We start from the raw sequence: 18,603 nt of genomic DNA on the forward strand, positions 1-18,603 counted from the left end.
TATTTTATCGCAAGACAAAATGATATAACACTAATTTTTTTTTTCAAACTTTTAATTTTTGCTTTTTTATGTAGTTATGCAATAACGTTTTATATTTTTAATAATGCAAAAAATTAGTTAAAAAAATACTATAGCGTGAAAATGTTTATAAAGCATTACTTATACATTGTTTTACGATAATCTTATACACTTTATTTTTTTGAATGATGTATTGCAGAATATTGAAGTAATTTTTATATGCTCTTTTGCATTACATAAATTAACGTTAATCGCTTCGTTAATGGAAGCTGTAACGCAAAGAGTTGCGCAGTCTGCCCGCAGGCATTCACGTCGTCCACTATCTTTTGGCAGCCGCGTTCCTTGTCCACCTTCTTCCTTAAGGCCAGGCCGATGGCTGTCCGGCCTCCCGGTTCCTTTGAAATTATAGGCGCTTTACGGTACTTGCTCATAATCATTTTATGCTTCGCCGAAGCACCGACTCGACCTCCGCTGCACGAAATACCGTGGAGGTTATTTACACGGTAAATACGCGCCTCACGAATGAATCAAGACTAATTTGACAGTTTTCTAATTTTGCTCTGCGCGTTTTGGAAGAGATGTCTGTCTTTTTTGTGCAATTTTAATTTGAACTCCTTGTGTCCGAAGTTAATGAGAACGTAATACCGTGTCCTAGTCCCGTTATCGTCAATTCGCGTTAAGTAAATTTCTGTCAATTAAATTTATCTCACTAATTTTTTTGTTTCATGACTTTCAATGAATGATGTTGGCATTTATTCATATGCTGTGAAATATGAAAATATGAAACTGCAATTTATTCGACGTTGTGGCAATTTTTAAGGAACTCGTGAAAAACTTTACAAGCAGTCAAAAATAAAAATGTGCTGCAACATCTACAATATTGTTACTTTATTTACGCACACAAACTACAGTGAATATCGACTATCTCTTGAAAATAATTGGAAGAACTCATTGTTTAGTAATTATTGGAGAAATTATATCCATTGACTATTTTCTCTGGTCATCGTACTTAATTTATCCTATAATCATATATATATATATATATGGGATTATAATTCCACATAAACGTTCTTTGAAAAACAGTTATCTTAAATTATAATATGTTATGCAGTTATGGCTCCTGAGTTGATTAAAAGCTTGTGTCTTACATAGTATTAAAAAACAAAAAAATAATAAAAGACTTTGCTACGTCGCCCATTCGATAAACTCATCCATGTCACGCTTGAAATAGCGTCCAATTTCAAATAGATATTTCAGGATTCCAGCAAGTGTCTCTGTTCTGAGAGTCGTTTTCAAAGTCGATGATATCGAATTTGCATTTTTTGCATTTGCATTTTCTCCGTGGGTAACGAATTTGCATTTTCCAGACGAATCGTGGAAACTACGCGATTCTCGCAACTACATTTCGTTTCCGATTCTGATGTTATACATGCATGAAAATCTTATCGATGTAGATCAGTTATAACCCGGGTTTTTAATAATAAAAGCTTTAGAAATAGAAATATATTAGTTCAATGAAATTATACTAGTTCTATTCATTCAGTTGAAAAATGTTTCCTTGGACAATTTTATCTTTTGATTACATGCAATCGATTTGTGATTATTTCCACAACCAACACTAAATATAGACGTTACTATATGACGTTACTCTATCTCTATAATATGACATTTTTCCTGGTTACTACATTTATACCAAGAACTTTCTATGAAACTAGATTAAAGTTATTCATATCCGTAATAATAATTTACTGAATGTCTTCAAAATTATTCAAATTGCCAACTATTAATAAATTTATCCGTATACGAATCTTTAATCTGGCAAAGATAGGACCGAGATCAAATTGAAAGCTGCTCGTATTATTTGGCTTCTGTTCAAGTTACAGAGTCTGATATCGGCTGTTGAAATTTTCAAAGCATCGTGTCAGTTTCACGTCGCGTCGCGTCGCGCTGAGGATGTCTGCTCGCGATGAACTCCGGCAGAAGCAAGACATAGACGAGGATGAAGCGGAAGAAAGGTTGATACTGGAGAGAGGGGAGTGAGAGAGAAAGAGAGAGAAGACGAGTGCAGCGACATTCGAGTGGCACGGGGGAAGCGACACGACGGAATTTCAGAAATTGCGCCCGACATTTTCGCATGTAGTGTATATATAGTCAACCGAATGGCAGCTTCCTTCCACTCATTCTCCACGATCTTCTCTTCATCTTCATTCTCATTCATTTTTTGTAGCTGTTCTTTCCAAGTTCTAGTGATTGAAACAAAAAATATATTATTTAAAGATGTAATGTTTAAAAGACACTTCGATTTTAAGTTTGAATAAGCCAGCGTAACGTTAAATGTTACATAAGCTTCAATTATGAATGGCATGGAATATTCTATAACACATTATTCATAGTTCCGCATGTACAAAGAATTAAAAGATCAAATTGGCGTTCTAGACAATATATAAATGTCAGTTAAATTTTTTTTTATGTCAAGACAAAATTTTATTGTTTACAATACTGTTTCACGAATCAACGATAAGATACGCCGTTCGCGTTCTCAAAGATTCGACTCCCATTTGACGAGACAGATTCGCCGCGGATTTTCCGCGGAGAGAATTGCGAGTTAATTTCCCGTGTGGTCGCCTCCGGCCCATAACATCGGCTCGTTGTCGTCGTCAATTATTTTTAATTGCGCGTCGATCGGAGCCGCAGGCTTTGCGCAGCATGCATTAAAATGCGCCTGGGTGTAAAATTGAAACTCGCGAGGTCGTAGTTGCATACATTGTACCTCCGCCTCCGATGCGATAATGTGATTTTCAACAAATAATTTTGATTCTCCCCTGCTCATTGCACGTAGCGCTCTCGCAATCGCCCAATTCGTTGCGAGCATCATTTTGCGCGGGGGTCGTCGATGATGGACGAGTTCGTGCTTGAAATCATTGCGAAACGAGAGATGGGGATGGCCGCAGGGATGAAGGGGAGACGAATGATTGGAAAGGGGAGAGGCGGCCGGCAGGTGCGTGGCTGTTCAATATTCATCGGCGAGAGGCGTCGAAATGATTTTAAGTGCCTGCAGAAATTGCCGCGGCACCGGCGAGTTTTCTGATAATCTGCATTATTTCGATCGCTTTGATCGCCGCTGCTTTAATAATATGTAGATTTATGTTTTCATCCGGATGGCGGCGACGGCACTGGTGGTGGCGGTGGTGACGGCGCATCACCCTTCCTGACGTTACTGACTGTAGTCCGACGGGATGTGGAAATTATTATTGAATTATTTATTACATTCTAAGTACCAGCATCCTTTATTTACTGAAATTTTACGTAAGGAACAGTGTTCAATGTAAAATAAACTTCATCACTATTATTACGTTCGTCAAGGTGTTAATAATCCAATTAAACGTAAGAAAATTACATCTGACATTTTATCACTATATTTTAACGATCCTAAAGCAATGTTGAGAGTAACTTGAAGTGCCACGAGCAGCGTCTTCATTAAAGGAATTTAGGAAAATTTGTGGAAAATCAGTATAAAAGAGATTTCAGAAGTATGTGAATCTTTTGAATTTCTTTGCGGTGATTCCATTTCAACTGAGATCCCTTTAAACTTTACGGAATTAAAACTTTTAGAATTTACCGAAAATTCAGGAAATTTAGGAATTCTTTTATGGTACTTATTTGGAAAAATACTTATTAAATTGAAACATTAATATTGGATAATATTGAATACGATTCTTAATTATGGAAATTGGATGGTTTTCAAAATTATCTCTTGTAATAAGAGAGAATAAGATACTTCGACATCTTGCATTTCCGATATTTCGCATATGTTAAGATCTTTAATATCACAAAATGTCACAACAAAAATATAGAAACTTGGAAACTAGAAATCTAAAATTAAAGAACAAAGATGTAAAATAAAATTAGCTATATCTTTGAAAACTCTTCAAAAGTACTTTATAAGCAAAGCTCGTTCCAATAAGTATTTTATTCCAGAAAATGGCTTGGTTTCCTTTTACATTTATCGTGCACATTTTGGTGTACAATTTCGATGCCAATTATTCAACAGTAAGCATTTTGCTGCACTTGAATGTTTTTTTTTTTTTTTTATCGACTTGAAAACTGAATGTGGCGATAGTTTGGTTCGATAAAAGCATTTCCAAGAATCTTTGAAAGGGGCACAGTAAAATGCGTCGTTGGAAATTCCTTCCAAGCTCGATTACTGATCTGAAAAATCCGCGGCGGAATAGTACTGAAGACAAAAAAAAATTATGTGGTTGCTAGGAGATTACTATTCGCCCGATTGTGCCGGGTGAATACATCCTCTTCTCTGCTCTCCTACTCTCGCTTTCTTCTCTCCCTTTCCTTTTTAATAAATGATCTTTCTCTCCTCGCGACCGCGCCGACCTCGGAGATGGGAATCGCGTTGTCATCAAGCTTATCGCGATTATCGCAATGTACGGCGTATCGGTACACGCATGCACATCGTATGCGGCATCGTACGCGGTACGTTGCAACAAGGAAAGAAAGGGAGGGCAACATTGATGAAAGGAGAATAGTGCATCGCCGATTCTATTCGCGCGATGAACGCGCGGGTACAAGGTTAGAGAAGATAGCATCATCGGATTAATTATGCGTAATGCATGGGACGTACGCGAGGATGCGTTTGTACGTTGCACTAATGAAAGGGAAGAGGAGAGGACAGCCAGCGTATTCAATTACCGTCGTTATATCGGGAGTTTACAGATGTTTCGGCGATAATCACGTTGCTATATGCGACTTCCACGTTCGTCGTATTAAGTGTTGAATACCGGCGGCTTCAAGAAGGAACGAGAAAGACGAAACGAAATAGTGAAAAGGGAACATGGGGAGGGAGAAAGGGGGATTTAATTAGACTCGTCGGAAAAATTAACGCGGTCCGTTCGAAACGAACTGGCAGCACTCCAGATATCCCACGTCGCCGTTCCTCCGCGACCACGGAAATGCACTGCTGCAATCCAGCTGATGCAATCTGCGGAGTGGTCTGCTTTGATACACATAGTGGTCGCGGCTCGATGAACTTTCTCGGTCATAATTGAGACGATTGCCCGCTGGCTCGTGATTTGCTACTACAAATTTTATTACGCGAGATTTTGACAAATTTTTTTAACAAAACTTATCATATGTTTGTATATTGTATAATATTCTTATATTGATTACAGACGGAATATACAAAATATCTGAAAAATATTAAACATACTTTCAAATTTCCCTAACTTCCGCATATGTTCTCTTAAAACATTTAAAATACTTTTCAAAATATTAGATATATTAATCATTTACTCACTCTTTTGTATAAATGTACCATATTTTATCTTTTCTTCCGTTAATTTTTTTTATTGTAAACAAATGTATTTTACTCAAGATTTGCGATGTCTGCGAAAATACACAATTTCACGCGTAATCCACACGAGTCACCTGCTACTCCCTTCGGCGGCGACCCAACGCGACTTTCGTTCTTTTTCATCGCAATTCCGCATGGTCTTTTTTTGTCGACAAGCTGATAGGTCGACGGGGCGCACGCGCGACGCCGCAGGAAAAATCGAGCGAGCATCGCCGGTAAACACTATAAATCAGCTTAATCCGCGCGTCGAGTGAAGCGAAGGGGTTGGAAATGTGTGTGCGCCCGCGTGAATGTAGGTTAACGAAGGCGAAAAAAGAAAACAATTTTGGTGTCAGCGTTTCGAAATTTGCAGACCGCGCGAACACGACGCGATCCTATCGAATAAAAAACAGCGTGCGTTGCAACGGGTGAAACAAGACGAATTAGAAGTGAACTTTGATTCCAGAGATCACAAGGCATACGCGCGTTACATTTGAAAATAACGTGAAAAATATAAGATGTTCAAAAAAGTTATATGGATCCATTTCAGTACGATAATTTAAAACTCTGTAAAAGTACAACTTTTAATTGTTATAGAAAAATAGAAGAACAATCATTTTTTTATCATTATTAAGAAATATAATTTCTGTTTTATACACACATGGCATACAAGTTTTACCAATTCCAACATACCACATACTTATATATATATATATATATATATATATATATATATATATATATATATCTATTCAATATATCTATCTATACTTTAATCTAATTTACGACATGCACCATATGTATCTTGGCTTGAATGCTTTTGCCGGTCGCAAACATTGCGATTTCCACGTAATCGCGATCGTAAGTCGACGCGCAAAGAAAAAACAAGGAAAGAAAAAGGATATAAGAATGGCCGGTAAAGTATACGATTTACGTAAACGCAATAATAACGCGGTGACGTCCACTCTTGGTGTACCGAAACGTATGTGTTCTCGGAAATCGCGATGCATTGCGGGACGAGCGGTATAGTTCGCGCGAAATGCAAGACCCATCGCGGAGCAGCACGCCCCAGTGCACAGAGCGTGATCGTTTCTTTCTCTGCTTTCAGGCGTAGTCGGAGCTCGGAACCTCACGATGGAGTGCCGCAAGGGTCGACGGAAAGGAGGAGCTCCGATCCTCGGCAGTCTGCTACTTGCGTGGTTCTTAACCAACGGCTGCGCCGTCGTCGCACGAAATATAGGTGAGTACGAGAAAGTATTTACGATTTCGGACCGCGGTTCCTTGCCGCGGGTAAACCTCCCCGAGAGTCCCTCTCCCTTCAATCCTTGCGCCAATTAAGGGGCCGGCTACAGCGCGTACGGATATTTACGCGCGGCGGATCCCGTAGAACCTCTCGCGAAGTCGCGACTCGCCGCAGGCAGAAGCCAGTTTTACATCCCGCCGCCTTCCGCATGTTCTCTTTAACTTTGCAACAAGTACATTTTAAATTATCACATTGGCGGAGCAACCGTTGTGCAAGATTGTACTAGCCGACTGGCTTTGCTTTGAAAAATTGTATTTACGAACGAATTGTTTTCAAAAGAGTTTTTGTTTGAAAGCAAACATTTGTATATAAGAATATATTATATATAAATATATACATATAAAATATACGATCAAATGAAACGTTAATTAATTGATAAGAAATTATCACAACGGGAACTAAATTAATCATCCAAAGTTATTTTGATCCTTAATGTGCACGAGCATGAGATTATGTCATATATTAGTCAGATCAATGATTTATCTGATAAGAGATTTGTATATCGGAGTATCCGCTATCTCACTATTTCAGTCTCTTTTTTTATAAGTTAATTACATGGCATAGTTTATGCTGAACTCTAGTACGTATGTTCTGCTATAAATTTTAAACTGGGTACAAAAATCGCCTCGAAGAGCTTAATAACGAGGGTGGAAGTGGCCGTGACGTGTACGTGCAGGGGGCGGAAGATCGTTGTTGCCGTAAACCCCGGAAAACCCCGTGAGATGGATGGGAGGTTTCGGCCGGCATGTTAAGTCCGGGAACATACCGTAGCACGCTCGTAGAATTAAACCGTTCTCGTGCTAATTGATTTAGGAGATCCCGTCAGCGTATATGTATGAGTGTGTGTATGTGTATTTTTGCTATATTACAATGCAGCACAGCTTCTTGGTTAACTCCTCGGTAACAAGAATCTTTTTTACATTTTTTATAAGTATTTTGTCAATATCTTTGTCATAAATTGTGAAAAAATATTCTATTTTACTTTAGGAATACCTTCTAACTATCTTCTGCATATTATGCATGTGTATGTTTTAATATTTTGACTGAAAATGCTTATGCTCTTATAGCTTTAATATGCATATGTAAATTAAACGTATATATGTCAATTAAACGTTAAAATATTTTTTTTTACATACTTTTACTGAGTGAAACGTATTTCCTTCGAGCAAGTAATATTGTGTTTCAAAAATAGTACGAGTTTTTATATTTTGATGACCATTTCAATTTTCGGACATATTGTATTTCTAAACTGACGATTGTATTTATATCTTTGACACATTTCTATTATATACGCCAGTTCTCATCATATCTGTATTTTTTGTTATCCTGTCGCTGTTTACATGAGACGCGCGTGAGAGTGAAAGTTGTTAGAATGGTTTTTCATGGTTTGGGTCGTCGAAAAGAATTCCTCTCAGGCACCGACGACGGCGCCTACAAATTTCTCTCGGGACCATTTCCTTTCTCGCATATTAGTCCGACTGCGAGCCCAGCTGCAATCTCCGACGACGTGTAACTGATCGCGGAAGTTGAAGAAAAACCCGCATTGCCGGGGCACGCCAGCCGGCGCAACCCAATGCGCAAGGGGCATTATTTTCTGTTCATAAATCCACAGCTTTCCGGCGAGAAAACAAAAAAAAAAAATATTTGAGTGTCCACGACGTGGTTCACAGTGCGGTTACAAATCCCAAGATTTAATATTTAATGGGTCTAAATGAAGAATACGGAAATCTTTGAAATTACATTGTAAGAGTGTATAGAGAGTATAATTATTTTTATAAATATTTTATCGAAGACAGATTATAATTTTTTTAAATAAAATAACAAGAAAAATTTTATGAGAGATTAAAATGAGGTAGTTTCTTTAATTTTTGTGAATATTTATTAATATTTTATCAGTTGATAAAAAAAAAATATATATATATGTACACTTAATCAAAGAGCGGTAGTTGTGGTCATTAGATCGGTGCATCATGTAAATGAAGTGAAAAAAAAGACAGGAAGAAAGGGTTAGCGATAGGGTTAGAATTTAGTGACGCATTAACGCACGCGAGCATTAACGAGCAGCGGAATCCCGAGAAGCAATTTCAGGCTGACATATTCGAGAGGGGTCGCGGCTGAGACACACGGGGGTCAGGAGAAACGATGAAAATCCAGTGAGGTTGAAGGGAGACGACGTGTCCCTCCTCTCTATTTCTGTGCGATTATCATACACCTCGATGCACCCAATCCATGCAGCCACCATCGCAGTTGCGTTTCCAGTATTCTGCCTTCGGTCCTCCCTTTCCATTCTACTCCTCGTTTCCAGTTATAGACATATGTGCACGCACACGTGAATATCGCGTCCATGCATATACCATATACGTGCACGCATATACACGCGGGTGCAAGGAAGAACCCAAACAATAGATAAGTCAGAATCGCTCGCGTTGTACCGCCGCAACTCAGAAGAGGCTTTATGCGCTCTCAAAAGTAGATAGGTAGTTAGGATGTCGTGGATTCGATACCGTCCTCTGTGTTTTCATCTGGATTCGCGAGTTGCGTTGTACGAGTCGAGTAGTGGAGAATTGGCAGCGCTTACATCGACTATCGCGTTTCGAGTATGTCTTTTGGAAATAATTGCGACGAGACGAGATGAGTATAGCATAGTAACGTTGTATTTATTATGAAATTAATTTTAATAATGTTTTGATAATAAAATTTATTAAGACATTTAATAATTATAAATTAATATATATTTTAATGAAAACACTACGTGACATTATTGTTAAATGATTGACAAATGAATATAAAATGAGCACGACATATATAGAAATAAGAGAAGATTAATTAATAAATTAAATTAAATAGCACAGTATTGCATTAATGAGATCATATTCATTTTATTGCCAGATAATATTACGGAGAAGCTTTTAATATTGAGAGCTTGAAATTAAATCCTACAAAAAAATTCACTTTAGTAGAAAAAAATTATTTCTTGGAATGATTAATTATTGAAAAGTTCTCTTATTCATATATTTCATTATACATATATTATCCATTTTACAAAAGAAAATATAAGAATAAAAGTTGTCGAATTTCTTTTCTTTATTAAATTTAGTTTAACAGATACATGTTTGATACTTTTAATGTCTGTAAAAATTATAAATTTTATGGGAAGGTAGTGCTAAAGTTAGATAGTGTTAAAATTCCTGCTTTTATTCTTCCATATCTTTATTCGCCACTCCTTTCCTTTACATTTTAAGCAAGTTTACGCGCATCATTTCAGTTATTCAGCAATTAGCTTTTTACTACTGCTCCGCCCGTCATAAAACCGAAAATGATTTCTCTTAGCGAGCGTATAAATATGCCGGCTCTTCGAAAAATTACATAAAACCTCGATAGCCGCCACTTTGTAATCTATCCTGATGACCGTCGTAAAACGTTAGTTAACGGCAGGACCGATGATCTCGATTGGGCTGACCTCACGAATAACGTGCGATAAAATTTGCAGTGGCCACTATCGGCATCGAGGCGGCGCCGAAAGACGTCGTTCACTCGTGGCTACTCGTTCGCGATTACTTGCTAGAATTTTTACGAAGAGCAGAATTTCCAGTTCTTACACTGATCGAAAATAAAAACAATATGATCCCGTTATATTTGTAACAGGACACTGATCATTAGATTTCGAATGGCTATACATCAATCGAATTTTAACCGCTCGTAAATATCGCACGCGTTGTTTTATATTATTTATAGTTCAATTATACTCTGATAATACAACAAGAAGATTAACGATTTGATCAAGAATATTTTTTCTTCTAAGATTTAGATGTGAAAAAATTATCTGTTTACTTTTTTATATTTATAGTAGGATTGATTAAAGATTTAACGATCTTCAATGCTCTACGCATAGTTGCTGCTTGCGTGACTTGGTAATTCGCTATTGGCCAAACGTCGTAATTGTCGTAAATGGCTGCCAGTTTGCGTTATACTTCCACTGACGTTCTGGACTACCTGGGACATTTACGCCATGAAGAGATCTCATCTCTTCTCTTCTCTGCCGTCGCTCTACAGCGACGAGGATTTATATGCGCGGTAAGGGAGAGGCGCTGCCGGGCAATTTACGGCCGCCACTTACATAGCCGTGGTGCATTCTGGGCAATTAATATTTACACCGGATAGATCGGTAATCCTATTATGCACTCGGCACAATATCGAGATAATAAAAATTGTGGGTAACGCGTGATTACAGAGTGCGTCGCGTCCCCGAGGCGGACCGAGTTTCTCTCCGCGAGATAAGATTTCTCGACGAAAAATTCTCACGCTTCTCCAGCAACCTTGAAGCATGCAACTGCATCTTTCGATATGCTAAAGAATGAAAGAAGTCTAGAAGATGTGTCGAGATATTTGATATGAGGTTCAGTAAATAACATGAAGTCCGTTTTACACGTAAACGTATTTTATTCAAATAATGTAAGTACGAATGATTAATCTTGAATGTAATATGTTAAGACACAAGAACGATGTGCATTTTTATCATGAATAATAATATTATGACGAGCAACCATAAGATAACAAATATATAGAAGTATTTTGTTATAATCTTATTTTCCTTATATTAATTGAATATATTTAAATAACTATTGAAGTACGATTCCGCATTAACATTAATATTAAAAATTTAATAATAGTACGCATTCTTTCAAATTTCAAAAATATGACGAATACTAGTATGACATGATGAAATTGAAGTCAAACAAAATGAACTAAAAGTAATCAAATAAGTTATATTGTTCGTAGTCTTAATAAAATGAAAAAATATTAAAAGAGGTCATATCTCCTTAAACATACAACGTAATTTGTTTTACTATATTTGCAAGATAGCAAACTGCATCCTAACTTTGCCAAGCGAAACGTGAATAAGGTAGAACGTTATATCTTTATCGTTTTGTGATGAGCGATTTTAACTTCGGTCGATTCGAAGGCGAAATTCACAGTCCGAGAGCTCGTCATTCGCTATATGCGTTTCCTTGCACCGTAAAGCTTCGTCAATGCGACGAATATATGGCGTCGGCGAGATAAGCAAAATAATTCCGACGTCCATTGTTGTTTCGACGGTCGTTCCGCCGACGAACATGGTCTTCGCTGCGGAACGGCGTTGCGCCAGCAAACGACCGGTCGCAGCAACAACCCCCCGCGTCCGTCCCCGTTTGGATCGACGACGTCTCTTCGTCCACCTAACCCCGTGGCTCGTGACGGACCTTAGTACCGAAGATTTGTGGCACATTGGCAACACGCGGCGGCTCCAATTTACTGCGCATTACCTCACCCGTTCGCCTCTTCACCTCGCATTTCCTTCCGCGAATGTTATCTACCGTCGTCTGCTCCTTGCCTCTTGTGAGCGTTTTTACTCTCTCTTTTTTTTTTCCGGCTCGTGTATATCGGCGCAATTGCGCGATTTTTCCTGCTTCTATTTCCTTGCTTCTTCCTTCGTTGCCTTTTTGAATTTCAGTTTTACCATCTTCTTTCTTCTTTTTATTCTTATATTTTTTTATTTTTCTTCTTTTCTCGTTTTAATTTGATCGTTTTTTAATACTATTTCTTTCTACATACTATTTCTTTTTTATTATTTATTGTTTATTTTTATTTCTTTTCTTATTTCCTTCAAAATTTTATTTTCACGTTTCCTTCGGTCTCTTCTCATTCTTATTTTTGTTGTTATCTTGTTGTGTGTGTGCGTGCGTATGTGTCAGTTATCTTTTTTTTTAGTTTTATATTTTATCTTTGTTCTTTTATTTTTGATTTTACACACACGCAGATTCTCTTGTTTTCTCCAACCAAAATTTGTCTATTATCCCTCGTTTTACGGGCTTGTTATGCACGTTCCTGAAACCAACGTGTACAAACGGCGGCGATCACCCTTCCACGTTATTCCTTGTTCGTAACCGCCGCTACGTGACTAATCTGATTCCCACCCACGTGCAAACGCGGGCCCGTGTTTCATCCTCTCTTTCTCCTCTTGTCCTCGCCCTCTACATTTTAACCCTCTCGCACTGTTCCCGCCGAGTTCAATGAGTTTCACGCGATCAAGCGCGCGGACGCGACGCCACCCGTCTAAATTTAAACGAGCGACGCGCCTGTGACGCGCTGATTCGATCGACGACATGGCGGAGTGCGATGTTAAGTAACGTCGAGGATAAGAGGAATCGATAAAGAGTCTTAACCTCACGCCCCGGTAACCCGCGCAACGAAAATAAATCGTGGCGAGACTATCTTTATCTTGTACTTTTAGAAATCTGTCATGTGTAATAAATAACTATAATTGTTTCTAATCTTTATCTAATAAGTCTATAATAAGTTTGAGATGATAGGTAAGATTTTCCAATTTTAACACGGAATAATTATATTTATGTGTGAAATTGTCATATTTATAAGTTGACTCATCAATATATTATACCTCTTTTTCATCTTATGAAACATTTAATTTTAAATAGAATACTTATTATAGATAATATTGTTTGGCATAATATAAATTTAATTTTCAATATTCTAAGTTTAATATTTTAGATTTTAGAAGAAGGCGAGGTATGTAAGTTAAATAAGTTTCATGCTTCTGTATGTGTATGCATTTTGCGCTTCTACGATTTTTTGTAATATTTCTCGATGAGTTAATTAATTATAGGTCGTCGCTTTTTCAGTTATATTTTTCTGTAAAGGGTAGTCGATGCATTTTCATTACATTACTACAGGAACGGTCGAGTTTCCTTTTAACAGTAAAGCTTCTTTAACAAATCATGGTGCACAATTAGATCGATCCATTTCATGGCTCAGGCAAAGAACTTTGATGTATTTTTTATGCTTAATCATTTCACATTTAGAATAGAACACTTTAGTATAGAATGATGAGATCAAAGAGAATAATTAAATATATAGACTTTTTTATTTATTTTTCTATTTAGATAATAAAGAAAAAGTATAAATATGTCGTAAAGTGTGAAATATCTATTTTTATAGGCTTATCTTTTGGCTTATCTATTTATCATATTATATATACGCAATTATAATTCACATATTATTTTAGAAGCAAGAGTCGTACAATTAAAATTGTTTAATATCTCGATATAAATGGAAAAGACGCCACACACATCAGTTTCTCCGTATGAAATGGTTTCTAGGCCGATGGGACGTGGCCAAACGAAACTCCGTATCTTTGCTGGGTGAAAATCTCGTTCGCTTGCCGCTCGCGTTTTCCAATTCGCGCCGAATGGATCGGTCGCGCGGAAAATAAGAGATTGTCGTGATCTTCTCCGCGCCGTGAGATTTTCTCGCTAGTAGTAATAGCTCTCGAATCAATCTTGATTTCAATTTTCGAGCAAATCGAACCGAGTGCGAGTGTATTGCTCAAGAATCGTGTGTCTCACGATATATATGTATAACTTTACACATTTTAGAAATATTAATCGATGATTACTTACGTTCTACTAGAGATTGTAACTATTTGTAATTTTATATTCTATTAGACTATACTAATTATATCAATTGGCAATAATCAACAACTTTACATATTTTTGTTTTTAAACTATTAGAAAAATAGAGAATAAAATTGAAGTCCTAGTTTATAGTTTACAATTGCAAATTTAGTTAAATTTTCTATTTATGTAGAATTACATTTTAAAATGTTATAAGTTTATGATTTTTTATTATATTTATGTTTTCAACATACGCAAATATTTCTCTACTGTTTATGTCGAATGATACACATAAAAATATCAATATATTAAGAGATATTATATATGCTGCAAATAATGTTGTAAAAATATTATTATAGCCATTACTATTTCTAACCCGCAAAAGGACGTCGAGAGAACGAGATGTTCTCTCGCTTTCTATTGCGCAATCCCATCGGTGACAAGTGGCGCGAAGATTTCTAATTCGCATTGACATTCACTTCTGGCGTACGTGACCTAGTTCTGAGAGGTCCCTGAAAATGGTTACCCGATTTGCACGAAATCTCGCCTGTTTACTATTCGCATCGCGAGGCTAACGGTGCTTTTGAATGTAATTGAAAATCCAGCTTTTCTCCAGCTTACATACGTATATTGCCTTTTCCTCGTTTTTTTCGTCTCACCTCCGCAACCACGCAGTACAATTTATAGAATTTGACATTGTTATAATTTCTACTTAAATTTATTTACTTGATCTTCAGACAATTTAATGATCAATAGAAAATTAATATTTTTAATTTTAATTATGCCTTGCATGATTCTGAATAATTGATTATGATTTGATAATTAGAATCATGATTCTAATATCATATTAAATAAATCTTTTTTTATTGCGCTATTATCAAATGACTGAATGAATAGATGAAAAGAGACACAGATTTTCTCATATATTGTACTTCAATTATTTTCTGGCGCCGTTTTATCAATTTTCGCATTCTTGTCTGAAACAATCCTGGGTATAAGATAATACAATTTGCTTATAGCGTTTATGTGATATGAAGGGGGATGTAACTTATAACGAATATTTAATTAGCACAGTTCTATAGACTGAATATAAAATTTACATACACGATTAAATTCGAAACTTCCCAACATGTAGTAGTAATTATTACCGTAATCTTCAATAGTTCGACTGTTATTTTTGCATAACATTACACATTTGATCTTTAATAGTGAAATAATATAAGGCATATTTTGTCTTTAATTTCGTTGTAGCATTATTATGAATTATCTTAATTAATGTGTTACAATGTCTATTTAAAACAAGATTGGTATTCTTTTGTGATATAAACTAAAAGTTTCCAGCATACTAATAAAAAAATCACGAACACATGTGCTAGTAATAAGAACTTCTATATTTAGAAATAGCAGTTATGTCCATAAATTTTTATTATGTTTTATACCATCCATTTTATATAACGAGATCCATATTTATGTGAAGCGTGCGAATACAACACATATGATTCTAACAGTAATATTATTCCTGTAGTTTATAGCTATTTCTCATTATTTATATCTCTTATAAGCTTCTTTTTCAAATAAAATCGCATATTATTCTTTTCTGCCGGTGCAGAGATTAAATGTACGTATAGAACACAGAGTACGTATAAAGCGCACGATTTTCTTTTCATATCTCTCTTAGCGAACGGTATCTCGCGCTTATTCCACATGCACTTTGCGTACTCGAACGAGTTAGCGGTGCATATTAAATTACTCACCAAACAGCACCGAAATCAAACGGTAATGCGCCGTTCTCGAATCACAAATCGTGAACGAGCGCAATCTCGCTTTTGGCTCGCGAAAAATCTTTATTTGCGCAGATTAATTCGCTTCGGCGTCTCGTCTACTCATGACTGCGATTTATGTACGACTCTATCTATCGTCAATCCCTTGTCAAGAAGCGAAGATCCATCTCTCACTCGCCTCGAAGAAGCCGATGGCGTTTCGTCGGCGAGCGAGCTAGAAGCGCCATCAGTTTCGCCCCCGCGCGTCTCGAATCAGCCGGTGTAATCGATTTCCGATTTCGAAGTGACGGCAATTTTTCAACGTTCCGTGAAAAATAACTCCGGAATAAGCCACCGACGTCGGCTTTCACTCCTTTCCATTCTCTGGTGATACCTCCCATTTCTTCCAGTATGATAAGTATCAGATATAAATATTCGAACGCGATACTAGCGAGAGATTCGGTATTCAAATATAATCGAAGTATTTCTCCGCTTATAGATATAATCTAGAATATCTAGATGATTAAAATGTAAAAACGCAGAATACGATTTCCTCCAAATTTGGCTGGAAATATCTTTCCGTAGCGTACAATCGACTGATCGATCGTTCGCGAGAAGACGTGCATTTTCCTAATTGTTATAAATATTTAAAAAATTAATCTTTATGGTTTTTTGCGCCTCACGCCTAAACGCAGAATACGATTTCCTCCAAATTTGGCTGGAATTATTTTTCCGTAACGTACAATCGACTGATCGATCATTCGCGAGACGAAGTGCATTTGCCTAATTGTTATAAATATTTAAAGAATTAATTTTTAACTTTTTTTGCGCCTCACGCCTAAACGCAAAATACGATTTCCAACAAATTTGGCTGGAAATACTATGCCTTAATGCACAATAGACTGATCAGTTAATCGCGATTGTTATTAATTGTTTACTAGTTTTTTAAATTATTAATTATGTTTGTCAGATGAACACAAGGAACGCTGTCTTCAAATTTCTACGAAAATATTTTTTGAAGGAAATCGTATTTTGCGTTTAGGCGTGAGGCGCAAAAAACGATAAAAATTAATTTAATAAATATTTGTAACATTTAGAGAAATGCTCGTCCTCCTGCGAATGATTGATCAGTCGATTGTGCAAAAGATATTTCCAGTCAAATCTGGAAAAATCGTACGTCGCGTTTAGGCGTGAGGCGTGGAAAACGATAAAAATTAGTTTAAAAAATTTATAACAATTTGTACATTAAAGTCCTGTCGCAAATAATCGATTATGTATTATAATGACTAAATCTCATGCAAATTTTTCAAAGTTTGTTAAAAATTTCATAACCAGGGAATTTTTAATTTGATTGAATGGTGTCTTCTGGAAACGCCTATATGACATTTGGCCTTGGCCGCTCGGCGTTGGCTGCTGCCTTTGGCTGCTAGCTTCAGCTACATGCTTAAAATTTTTCTATCTAGGTATAATTTGGAAAAAATAGCAAGATTTACATAATACCATACACATAGATGAGTATTTCGTTCTTCTAGTACTTTTTATTTTCGTACACTGCAAAGCATATCCTCTTTATATATAAAGGACATGTATATTTTATAACGGAATATACAATATTAGAACGGATTTCTTACGTGTCCATTTTACTTAAGCGTGACTGGCGCAATTCTTAATGTGACATTTTATCTATGTATGACAATGTCTTTTATATAAATAGGACTGAAAATAATTATTATAGAATAGACGTTAAACCGGACATTATAAAGGATGTGGTCCGGACATTATAAAGGATGTGGTCCGTCATGTATATTAAAGCGGACGAAATAAACAAAACTATGCTGGCAACGCAATATGGCGCGAGCGGTAGCGATAGCTTTGTCGTTCACTGTTACAACAGTCTGTTAGCTTGTCTGTTTTGACGGCCGTTCTCTTCGCAGTTGTGATGAGTGTTTTTGTTGCTAATTGTTGGTGCTAGTTGTGGGTGTCGATCGGCGCGGTGGCCGTCGCGGTGGGTATGCGGCATGTGATTGCGAATTTGGGTTGCTTCCCGAGGATGGTGACGCGGGTGTGTGCTCCTCTTGCGGGCATTATTCGCCTTTACATGAGCGTGTGAGAAAAGAAGCACACGTTTGCGTTGTCATCCGCGGGAGACAACTCAAATTCGTCGCGATCGCATGCCGTGCATTTGCCGCGGTGGTTGCCTCGTCGATCAGTGCCCGTGTTGGCACCAACGGTTAGCAATAGAGATGTTTATTGCAACTGAGGGGAGGGCAGCCGTTAGGGCGGACATTAGTCCGTTCTATTTATGAAGGACATTAAAGACAATGTCCTGCATATATAATTCCGTTTTAATTTCACACTTATCTAAAGTGGAAAAAAAGTCATTTTTTTCCATTATAGTTTCGCGGAATTTAGAGCGGATGTGTTTTGCAGTGTATAAGATTTAAAGCTGTATTTTCAACAACACAGACTTTATCTTTTTTTTTAAAGCTGCTTTTATTGCGTTCTTTCGAGTGCATTGTGTGGAAATCGCCGAAGAAACGCGGAATAAGAGAGCCCAGTCCGACGAGAAACGGAGGTGGCGTTATCTATTTAATAGATTACGTTCAGCTCTATTGGGCCTGCGTTAACTGCTTCCACGGTTCGAGACGCGAGCAATAAAAGAAGGATAATGGAGGGTTTAAAGAGGCAGAGAGGAGAGAGAAGGCGCGGGTGGCCGGGCAGCTTTTCGCT

General features: G+C 37.0%; 1 protein-coding gene across 8 annotated transcripts in view; it reads left to right on the forward strand.

Annotated features, from left to right (window-relative positions):
- LOC105836884 (latrophilin Cirl) overlaps positions 1 to 18,603 on the forward strand; it is a 425,666-nt gene that overhangs the window by 164,167 nt on the left and 242,896 nt on the right. For all 8 annotated transcript variants that reach the window (XM_036285518.1, XM_036285520.1, XM_036285519.1 and 5 more), the window contains one exon: positions 6,471 to 6,602. In XM_036285518.1, the coding sequence (XP_036141411.1) occupies positions 6,497 to 6,602 (106 nt within the window). In that variant the 5' untranslated portion in view covers positions 6,471 to 6,496. The remainder of the gene's footprint in view (positions 1 to 6,470; positions 6,603 to 18,603) is intronic.

This window comes from Monomorium pharaonis, chromosome 4 (assembly GCF_013373865.1).
Source record: "Monomorium pharaonis isolate MP-MQ-018 chromosome 4, ASM1337386v2, whole genome shotgun sequence".
Lineage (NCBI taxonomy): Eukaryota > Metazoa > Arthropoda > Insecta > Hymenoptera > Formicidae > Monomorium > Monomorium pharaonis.